This window comes from Grampus griseus, assembly GCF_964374135.1.
Source record: "Grampus griseus genome assembly, chromosome: 6".
Taxonomy (NCBI): domain Eukaryota; kingdom Metazoa; phylum Chordata; class Mammalia; order Artiodactyla; family Delphinidae; genus Grampus; species Grampus griseus.
Genome location: NC_139000.1, coordinates 67,913,060 through 67,924,727, shown reverse-complemented (window position 1 = coordinate 67,924,727; position 11,668 = coordinate 67,913,060). Strand labels below are relative to the sequence as shown.

At 45.7% G+C, this 11,668-nt stretch overlaps 1 protein-coding gene across 2 annotated transcripts in view; it reads right to left on the bottom strand.

The window, feature by feature from the left end:
• Nucleotides 1-279: 279 nt before the first annotated feature.
• Nucleotides 280-11,668, bottom strand: part of ACER2 (alkaline ceramidase 2) — a gene marked incomplete at its 5' end in the record, with an annotated part of 29,144 nt that continues 17,755 nt past the window's right edge. For both annotated transcript variants that reach the window (XM_082656993.1, XM_082656994.1), the window contains 2 exons: nt 280-649; nt 3,891-4,028. In XM_082656993.1, the coding sequence (XP_082513119.1) occupies nt 463-649; nt 3,891-4,028 (325 nt within the window). In that variant the 3' untranslated portion in view covers nt 280-462. The remainder of the gene's footprint in view (nt 650-3,890; nt 4,029-11,668) is intronic.

Below are 11,668 nucleotides of genomic sequence, written 5' to 3'. Positions count from 1 at the left end.
GGCCTCTTCCATCATACAGTCAGAGGGTCTTGTCGGGCGCAGGATTTGTCTGTCAAGGGAGGGTCCGCTCCGAGAGCACATGGGAACGGTGGGATCTGGAGCAAATCCTCACCAGGAAGCGAGGCGTGTGCAGCGCTGGGTCCCCCACGGGACAGCTCTGCCATCACCATAAAGGACGCAGCCCAATGAGCACTGCAGCTGGAGGTGACACTGAGAAGACACACCTAGTGCCCCTCGGCCCTCTACTTCCCATCTTTGGGAAAGGGGAAGACACCCGCTGCTCCCCAGGCACCGTGGAGTCCTGGCGGTCCACAGACACACTAGTTAGAACCCAAGGGCACTGAATTTTTAAAAGACAGACCCCACCCCCGACTCTGCGAACCCCGCTGGCTGTCTCTGCTGGGAGATGAAGTTTAGGTGCGTGAGAGAAGATAAGCAGAGAGGCCAGCCACTGCCTCGCCATCACGTGATCTTGACGGGTGATTTCTTGTTGGCGCACAGAAGGGACACGTAGGGGACACCGATGAAGGCCCATCTCTCGCTGGGCCAAAACTTGATGACGGGGCCTTGCTCGGGTATCTCGGAGGCAGCATCAAAGTAGGCGAAGCACACGCAGCCCAGGTAGGCGGCCAGGCAGATGAGGATGTGCCTGCGATGGAGACGTGGCGGCGTGAGAACTGAGAGAACCCGACGCAAGTGAGACTGTGCTGGGTTTAGCCCGTTCCTCCCTCCGGCTAACCTGCCTCTCCTGGATGCAAAGACAGGCAGGGGCCTCCTTTAATTAAGAAGGGGTGAGGTTGCCCAACAATCCCTGGAATAGCAGAAGAATGGTAACTCCTGAGCCAACAAAGCCTCTTTTGGAATGTTCTAAAACATTCCAGCTTGATAACAGGAAAAACCTGCAAATGCCTTTGGGGCTCAGCCGACCGAGGCCCCAGGATTTAAAACAGAGGCACTAATATGATATCACTTATATGCAGAATCTTAAACAAACAAACAAAAAGAACTTATTCACAAAACAGAAACAGACTCACAGACTTAGAGAACGGAACATTTGGTTCCCAGGGAGGAAGAAGTGGGGGAAGGACAGACTGGGAGTTGGGATTGACATGTAAATAAATTGATGAATGAATTAAACTAAAAAAACAAAATAAATAAAACAGAGGCACTAAGGAAATAACCGATGAGCATGTGGAACTAGTGCCCCCACCCTTCTAGCTTTAATAATCGGCTGTACACATCTGACGCCCTTCATCAGGAATAATTTTATACTGATTCACCTGCTTTTGCACTTTAGTAAGGGAACTCTTTTTTATTACTATTATTAAATTCACTGTGCCTGTAAAAAGTTTTCATATTGATCTTTATCATGCAAGGGACCATTTAAAGGCATGTAATCCTACTTTTGTACCTTATGCTGAAACTTAACTCGATGAATTAAAGACTTAAAATACATTTAAAGACAATTAAAGAAAATATTTTTATAAACTTTGGTGGGGGAAGCCTTTCTTAGAATGACACAAAGTTCAGAAACCCTAAAGGGAATGGCTGTGAGAGCCACATGCAATGCACGTCTCTACATTTAAAAACGCATGGAATAAAGATGGCTGTAAGAGTACTACCAGTTTGCTTAGTTGAGAACAGTGTCATTTAAGGGATGTCACAGTCACACTGTAATGCATACAGAAGGGAGAGGAAAAAAAAAAAACCTAAAGGAAAAGACTGACAGATGTGAGAACATGAAAATTTTAAACCAGTATGACACAAAATATAATTAACATACTGAAAGGTAAATGGGAAACTGGGGGTAAATATTTGCACCATGTGACAAAGAATTAAAATCCCTATCTTACAAAGAATCAAAAGACTAATCATCTCATAGGGTGTCTGGGATTAGCTTTAAATAATCCGGGTGTGGGTGGGTAGTGGGTGAAGGTGGCATGAATGAGATTGGCCTCACGTAGATACTACTGAAGCTAAGTGTTGCCTACCTGGGGGCCCCATGTATTATTCTCTGTACTTTTGAAAATGTTGCAAGTGTGCCCAATAAATGGCCTATAGGTAGTAAACAGTAATGACTGTCTCCTATGTGTCAGGCACTAGGTGCTGGATATAAACTTTTAAAAATGGAAACACTCCACAGGGATGATAAAGAAACTTAAAAGGCACATTTCAAAAGAGGAAAGATATAGTAATTTTACATTTGAAAAGATGCCCAACAAAATACTAATTTTTTAAAAAGACATGAAAATAAAATCTTTTCAGGTTAACAAAGACTTTTTTTAAAGTTACTAATATCCAGTATATGTGAAAGTGTATCTTACAGATACACTTTTACTATCTTACAGATTTTAGTAAAAAGTGTTAGTTGATATAATATCTCTGGATTTGGCAACATATTATAATTTAACCTAAGGACACAATTCAGGCATATGAACAAATACAGATGTTCATTACCGATTATTTGTAAAAGCGGAAAGTTAGAAATAACCTAAGTATCCGTTAATAGAGAGGTTGGTAAATGAATTATAAAGTATCCATATTGTGAGGTATTAACTGGACACAAAAACTGTTGAAGATAATATAAACGCACTGGTAAGGAAAGCTGTCTATGATCTGATATTTAGTTTAAACAACAAAAGAAGGACCAATATGCATCATGTAGAGAATGATGTTATTTTTGCTTTTAAAAGGAAAATTGGAGAACTATGTATGTAAAGCACCTGGAAGGATACACTTCAGGCTGTTAACACTTGTTCTCTCTCTTTGGTGGACAGAGTTATGAAAGTCTCTCTTTCTATACTTACCTATTGTTTAAATTTGTTATAATAAATAAATATGTCACTTTACAACTGGATGAAAAAATGGTTCAACTTTGTTTTTGTTTTTCTTTTGAGGCCACACCACACAGCACGTGCGATCTTAGTTCCCTGACCAGGGATCAAACCTGCGCCCCCTGCAGTGGACGCACAGAGTCTTAACCACTGGACCACAGGGGAAGTCTCAGAAAATGGTTCAACTTTGGGGGGAAAAAAAAAAAACAACCTCAGAAAGTACACCAAATTTAGAAACAAATTAAGCTGGAATCCAAGTTATTACAGTCGACTTTTTGAATTTTACTTAAATCACTGTATGATAAGGGAGCTTGGATCGATTAAAAACGTACTGTATCTTCAGTGAGATCCTATTTACACAGGTGGATACATTTATCAAAACTTACCAGACTACACAGTTAAAACCTGTGCATCTGATCATTCCCAGGAAGAAAACCACTGGATTTCCTCCCCAGCTTTCTGAGTATGGGATTCTGCGTGCTGTTCTGTAGCTTTCTTTTTCTTAAGTGTATCCTGAGCCTTCTAAGCTGTAGATGCTCCAATTCCCCATTACTGAGCTCCTAGACTGGTTTGTTGTCACCAGGTGGGTGACCCTGAACAAAGCCAAAGACACTGTCCCTAGGTGACCCGTGAGGCCCAGGCTGGTCACTCAGGCTCAAAAGGCGTGCTTGGTTCCCATTCAGGACCGTCCTATCCCCACATCACATCTGTCCCGAGCCTTCGCCACCTTCCCCCACCCTGGAGATCTAGCTAGAGCTCAGGTTACGGATTCAAGTTCCGAGCTCCTTTCTGCTTTAATAATGGAACTAGAGGTGAGAGACCACAGACGTGAAACACAGACAATTAGGTCTGTTTGTTCCGGCTAAGCCTGCTCCCTGGAGCTGTTGCTGCTTTTTCTATCGCTTCTGAAATGTCTGACAGTCTACTTGAGGAGAGGAGGCACCCAGGCTCAGCTCTGTCCCCCGTGTACATCTGCGCCCCGCGCAGGGAGAACGGAGCGACAGCGAGGGTAGACCCTGCCTGGTGACCACCCACCCCACCATGAGCGGGGCTCACCACACGCAGTGCAGGTAGGGAAAGTGGAAGGACGACAGCAGCTCACAGAAGGCCCGGTCACTGATCCAGCAGAAGAGGGCGAGGGTCCACCAGAGGCCCGAGAAGAGACCCAGCTTAAAAACACGCACGTTGTCACACCTGCCCGGGGATGCAGAGAACAGCTCGTGTCAGTCCTGGCTCCTGTTACCTTGCTGGCCGCTTCTTCTCTGCTTCCTCTTGCCTCCCTGGCCCCTTGGCACCGGGGTTCCCACCCAACGCCCCGTCACACGTGCTCACGGATGTAAACACCGTATGTACCCTGATGGCTCAAAAAGCCACACTCCTCACCGAGGCCTCTCCTTGACTCCAGACTTAACAAACCACATGTCACATTCTTGACACGTCCACCCGACACCCAGTGTTGATCTAAAGTTTACACGTCCACAACGTACTCCTAAATCCTTCCTTTTGCCCAATGCCCGTCCTTCTCCCAGCCCTCTCAGGAAGAGGTCACTCTGTGCTTTCAGGACCTCAGGCCAAGAATTCTGGAGTCCTTGTTCTCTTTCTCACCCACCCCACATCCAATCCATCAGCCCCTCAATATATATCCAAAATCTGACCTCTTTCCATCACGTCCACCTGGGTCCAAGCCACCATCATCTCCTGCCTGAGTTACAGCCACTGCTTCCATCCAACCCTGCTCCTACAGTCACCTCTCAACACCCTGCCCAAAAGCCTCCAACTGCTTCCCTTCTCCCAGAGGGCAAGCCAAAGTGCTCACGGAGGCCACGAGGCCCCAGTGTGCTGGCTTCTCCTCTGTGCTCCACCCCCGTCCTCCATACTCTGCCCCTCACTGCCTCTGCTCATCAAACCCCCCAGGGACCTCTGCCATTCCTCCAAAATCCTGGGCACATTCCTCCAGGCCTTAGCACTTGCCGTTCCTGCCACCTGGAATGCTGTTCCCAGATATACACGCGGCTCGCCACCTCCAAGTCTTTGCTCAGATGTCACTCAGTGAGCCCTCTGCTGACCACTGTTCCTAACAATCGCACCACCTGTTTCTACCCCCTAAGTGACCCTCGCGATCACCTTCTTCCCTCCTCTAGTTCTCTCTGTAGCGACTACAGCCCCGCTGACATCCTCCGTGTTTTCCTTATATATTTAAGACCTATCTCCTACCAGCAGGTAAGCTGCTCACTGCTGCACCTCCAGCCCCTGGGACAGCGCCAGGCACATAGGAGACTCACAGCACTCCTGAACGCACGCTGGAACAAAAGGGTTTCTGAAATAAACCCCAACAGCTCAAAGGAAATTTCAGCTGCCGTTCTCTTTCCTCGTCACCAAATGGCTTGCGAAGTGGGTGACTTCTATTCCTAGGGAGAAATGCCCAGAGGCAGCTGGTGGCTGAGGGTCCTCCGAACCCTCCCTCAGGGTCTCTTTCCCTTAAAGGACTGCTCCCCGGTCAGTCAAGCTCGCTCACTCTCAGGGTCAGCATTGGTTCATATTTGTTGAACGAGTAGACGGTGTCAGAAGCCTGACTTGTTGGGACCTTTCCCAGCTGCCTGACAGAAACATGAGTAAAAGCGTCAGTGAAAACAGGATGGACAGCAGGCTCAGAGAGACCCGCTCAAAAAACACACTGAGAAACCCTGTCGGTAGGAGGGCTAAATGCACCACCTGAAAAAATTTTTGAAAGAATTAATAGAGCCCACGACATAAGCAGTGAGTACTTTCCAGTTTAGTGACGAAAACAGAGATGAACAATTTCCATTTTCCCTCTTCTCTTCAGCACACTCTCCTCTGAACGGCTCACCCTTGGACCCGCGGCCCCTCTCCCAGAGCCCTGTCCCCTCACTCCGCCCATTTTTCTCCACCCCTGCAGGTCTCAGCTTCAAGGGCACTTTCTCAAATAGACTTTCTCTGACAGCCCAAGTACCATCGAACTCCCCCATCACATTCTCTCCTGGGGCCCTGCCATCTTCCCTCATAACATGCATCACAAGCTGAGAGTGTGTATTTGTTTAAGTGTTTGTTAATACCTAGTATCCGCCTAGACTGTAAGACCAATGAGCGCAGGAACTAGGCCTACTCTTTTACTAATGTATATCCAGCATCTAGCAACAGTGCCTGGTCCAGAATAAGCACACTTAAAAATAAGGCTTGCTCCATGAACAGATAAAACTGTCCTTCACTTCTTTATTTAACTGCCTCCTAGTGATCTGATCAGAACATTTTTTTAGATTAAAAAAACAAAACAGTAACAATATTGATTGGGTACCAAATTCTCAGAATCCACACCAGGCACTGTACAAGGCAAAATAAGCAGGCCTGGGCCTCCCTGGTGGTGCAGTGGTTAAGAATCTGCCTGCCAATGCAGGAGACATGGGTTCGAGCCTGGGTCTGGGAAGATCCCACATGCCGCGGAGCAACTAAGCTCGTGTGCCACAACTACTGAGCCTGCGCTCGAGGGCCCATGAGCCACAACTACTGAGCCCAGGTACCACAACTACTGAAGCCCGCACGCCTAGAGCCCGTGCTCTGCAGCAAGAGAAGCCACCACAATGAGAAGCCCGCGCACCACAGCGAAGCTCGCAGCAACCAGAGAAAAGCCCGCATGCAGCAACGAAGACCCAACGCAGCCAAAAATAAAATAAAAATTTATGAAAAATACTAATAATAAACAGGCCTCTTGCCATGTTAAAAGGTAAAATGAAAACTAACAAAAACAAGCATCAACAAATATGTAGACAGTTAGCCTGGTGTAACAGGAACTATGTAAGCTCAATTTAACTAAACCTAGGAAATCTGGCTTAAGGGCCACACCAGCACAGAGAGCTGCAGATGCAGTGTACGTGGCAAGAGAGGCTGAAAGGCAGGTGGTCACGGAAGAGGTGGGGCGGGGCTGACACTTGTGAAGCAGGGAGGAAAAACAAAGTCCTGCAGAGTCAGGGACTCAGGGCACCTGGTACTGACCCTTTCTCTGCTTCTAGAGACACAGGTCCTGCTGTACACCACTAACAAGGGCTACGTGAACTTGAGGCTTGCCCAAACCTGCGCTCCGTCAGGTTTTATCCCCACTTTTCAGGGCTTATATCACAATGTCAATGTAAGGTTAAACGGGAAAAGCAGGACACAAGTCATATATATACACACATGTGTATCAGGACCCTATTTTAGGATAGAAAAACTGAGAGGATGGCTGTCGTTTCTTCTCTTCTTGACCCTTTGTTGTGCTCTCAAGGTTTTCCTTAACAATAAATTCACTCCTATAATCAGAAAAAGTCTATTTCAAAATATTCTCAACACAGCTGAGTCACTTGGTGATGTGACAACACAAATGTCAGTCACTGTCAGGTCATGACCCCCAGACATAAGAACATTTTGTTTCCTCCTGGTCTGAGAGAAGGTTTAATAAGGACAATGAATGTATGAAAAGACTAGAAACAAGCTCTAGGAATGAGGCTAATGAGAAATGGAAAGGTAAAAAACAGCCCCTCCCCTATCTGTTCTGAGCAGAGGGAGGTGGGATGAGGAACATTTAGCTGAGACATGACAGATCATTGCTGATGACAAGCAGTGAACACTCTGGAAGGACATGACAAGAGCGACAGGGCATCTTCTTGCTGGGGATGTTATCAAAGCAGGCCAACAAGCATCTTCTCTTTCCTCTCCGGGACTTGAGTGGGAAGTGTGACACAGCAGTGTATGGGGTCCTCGTCCCTGCCCATGTGGAGTTACGTCAAGCAGAGGAGACAGACATTGAGCAAAACAACAGCACGAATACTTTTTAAATTACAACCAAGATGGGGGCCATAAAGGAGAGGTATGGGATGCTCTGAGAGCATATAAATGGTTGAGCCCAAACCTGAAGGATGAGCAGAAATGAACCAAGCAAGAGGGTCAGAAAGAAGGGACAGCATGCACCCAGACCTGGAGCCGGGAGGAGCCAGGCCCCCTTGGGGACACGGAAGGTCAGAATGGCTGGAGGACAGAATGTAAGGGGAGCTTTGTGGGGGAGAGATCCACAGGCAGGGACCACGTGGAGGATTTTGAACTTTAACCTAATTGTGATGCCAACCAATAGAAAAATAATGATGATCAGATGAGATGACTGGAGAAGGAAGAGGAAGCCAGACCTCCGGCTTGAGCAAATGGGTAAATGGTGCTCTAATTTACTGAGGCTGGAAATATTAAGAGAGCCAGAACTGGAAAGGGAGATCAGGAATCTGGGTTTGGATAAGTTGGATTTGAGATGCCTGTGACACGTGGAGTTGGAGAGGTCAGGCAGGCAGCTAGATACACAGTGGTCGAGTAGAAGGAAGGACTGGGTTAGAGCCATTTGCATACGTACAGGAATTAAAGTCATGGAGTAGACGAGAGGTTGTAGGGGGAAATACAGTGGGAGAAAAGCAGAGAGGTGAGGGTGTACCTTATGGGGTCCCTACATGGACAGGCGCATAGAAAAGAAGGAGCTTGCAAGAGGGGCTTGAGAGGACCTGCCGCAGAGTTGGTAGAAACTCAGGAGGGCGTGGTGTCATAGGAATCACGGGAAAGAATGTTCCAAGGATGAGGGGGTGAATTGTGCAGAGAGCTGACATTCAGGAGGACAGAAAAATGACCATTGGATGCACAACCAAGAGGGTTTGGGTATTGAAGTGGGGACAGAAGCCAGATTGGAGTGGCCTGAAGACTAAATGAGAGGTGATGGATGGAGACAATTTTATTTATTTATTTGTGTGTGTGTGTGTGTGTGTGGCCACGCCACACGGCTTACAGGATCTTAGTTCCTCCACCAGGGATTGAACCTGGGCCACAGCCGTGAAAGCTCCGAGTGCTAACCACTGGACCGGCCAGGGAATTCCCTGGAGACAACTTTTAAATAGGTGTGGCTGTGACAGACAGGAGAGAGAAAGGGTGAGGGCTGGAGACAGATGTGACTGAGTCCAGGTTTGGGTGTTAGAGAAGATGGGGGAGACTCAAACACGGCTGCAGGCTAAGGGGATGGATCCTTTGGAGAGGGAGGGATGACACAGGGGGTAAACTAAGCATAGGAGAAGAGGGAATTATCAAGGGGCAGAAAGGCAGACCCTAGGTGGAGGCGGGGATGCTTCCCATGATGCGGCAATCTGCTAATGTCGTGATGAAGACCAATTAGCAGTAGTGAGGACTAGCTTTTTAGGGGCCAAGATTTTAAGTATGGAACAGAAATTATTTCCTCTGTAGTTACTTGCAAAGGTTGGAATATTAAAGAAAGATATGTTTCCCTGCTTAAAGATCACAGTTGTGAAGCAGAATTTAAACCTTAAAAGCATCTGCCCTAACCACTTGTCTTTCATTTGCTCTTGTTTAGGTAATATGAATTTAAAAGTTGCCCTTTCCTTAGGTATTTTTTAACAAAATTATAGACTAAAACAGATGATTAGACTCAGGAGTTAAAATGACAACAAGATTGCAATGAATTCTCAAGAAACATAGCTAAGTGCAGAACATTCGATTGACTTCAAGCCTAACAGCAGGCAGCACCACTGGACTGACTAATACAAATCCATCCAGATGTCTTTATAGGCAATTTATCGGGTTGGCCAAAAAGTGCCTTCAGTTTTTAAGTAAAAATAAGAGACACATTTTTCATTTTCACCCAGAACTTTATTGAACATATTCACCCTTTTGTTCCACTACCTTCTGCCATTTTTCAGGCAACTTCATAATTCCACTTTCGCAAAATGTTTTATCTTTTTGAGCACCTGTTCCAGGTGCCTTTTACAGTCTTCCAGGGAATTGAAATTTTTTCCAGTAAGAGAATTTTGTAAACACCAAAATAAATGGAAATCTAAATAGACATTTCTCCAAAGAAAACATACAGATGGCCAGAAAGCACATGAAAAGATGCTCAACATCACTAATTATCAAAAAAAAAAAATGCAAATCAGAACTACAGTGAGGTATCACCTGACAGCAGTCAGAACGGCCATCATCAAAAAGTCTACAAACAATAAATGCTGGAGAGGGTGTGGAGAAAAGGGAACCCTCTTGCACTCTTGGTGGGAATGTAAATTGATACAGCCACTATGGAGAACAGTATGGAGGTTCCTCACAAAACTAAAAATAGAACTACCATGTGACCCAGCAATCCCACTACTGGGCATATATCCTGAGGAAACCATAATTCAAATAGAGTCATGTACCCAATGTTCATTGCAGCTCTATTTACAATAGCCAGGACATGGAAGCAACCTAAGTGTCCATCGACAGAGGAATGGATAAAGACGATGTGGCACATATATACAATGGAATATTACTTAGCCAAAATTTTTAATCTTTTTGAGCAAAGAACTGTTCCAGATGCCTTTTACAGTCTTCCAGGGAAATGAAAATTCTTCTGTTAGGAGAAGTTTGTGAAGACCGAAATAAATGGAAATCCGAAGGTGCAACGTCTGGTGGATACGATGGATGAATCAGAACTTCCCAGCCAAGCTGTAACAGTTTTTGCCTGGTCATCAAAGAAACATGCGGTCTTGCGTTATCCTGATGGAAGATTATGCGTTTTCTGTTGACTAATTCCGGATGCTTTTCGCCGAGTGCTGCTTTCAGTTGGTCTAACTGGGAGCAGTATCTGTTGGAATTAATCGTTTGGTTTTCCAGAAGGAGCTCATAATACGGGACTCCCTTCCAATCCCACCATATACACAACATCACCTTCTTTGGATGAAGGTGTGGTTGGTCGTGGTTCATTTCGCTTGCCCCACGATCTCTCCCATTCCACATTATTGTACAGCATCCACTGTTCATTGCCCGTCACGATTTGTTTTAAAAATGGAAGGTTTTCATTACATTTAAGCAGAGAATAGCATGCAGAAATACGGTCAAGAAGGTTTTTCTCGCTTAACTTACGTGGAACCCAAACATCAAAGCCATGAACATAACCAAGCTGGTGCCAATGATTTTCAACGCTTGATTTGGATATTTTGAGTATGTCGGCTGTCTCCCTCATGGTATAACGTTGACTGTTCTCAATTAACGTCTCAATTTGATCACTATCAACTTCACCTGGTGTACCCGACCAGGGAGCATCATCCAGTGAGAAATCTCCAGAACGAAACTTCACAAACCCTTTTGACATGTTCGATCAGTCACAGCACCTTCTCCATACACTGCACAAATCTTTTCTTGCATTTTGGTTGCATTTTTACCTTTCTTGAAATAATAAAGCATAGTCAGCCAAAAATGTTGCTTTTTTTCTTCCATCTTCAATATTAAAATGGCCACAAAAATTCACCAATTTTAATAAGTCTTTTTTTAAATTTCTTTTTGGCTGCATTGGGTCTTGGCTGCCGTGCACAGGCTTTCTCTAGTTACGGCGTGCGGGGACTACTCTTCGTTGCGGTGCGCGGGCTTCTCACTGCAGTGGCTTCTCTTGTTGCAGAACACGGGATCTAGGCACACAGGCTTCAGTAGTTGTGGTTCACAGGCTCTAGAGCGCAGGCTCAGCAGTTGTGGCACACAGCCTCAGTAGTTGTGGCGCACGGGCTTAGCTGCTCCGCAGCATGTGGGATCTTCCCGGACCAGGGCTCAAACCTGCATCCTCCGCATTGGCAGGTGGATTCTTAACCACTGCGCCACCAGGGAAGTCCCGATAAGTGGTTTTTTTAAATGCACGCTAATATGACAGCTGTCACATACAATCTAACAAAATTGTTTTGAATGAAGTTAAAGACAACTAAGTACTACTAGAGCCATCTTATGGAAAAAAACGAATGAAACTTTCAGCCAACCCAATAATTGTTTTCCAAAGAGTTTTA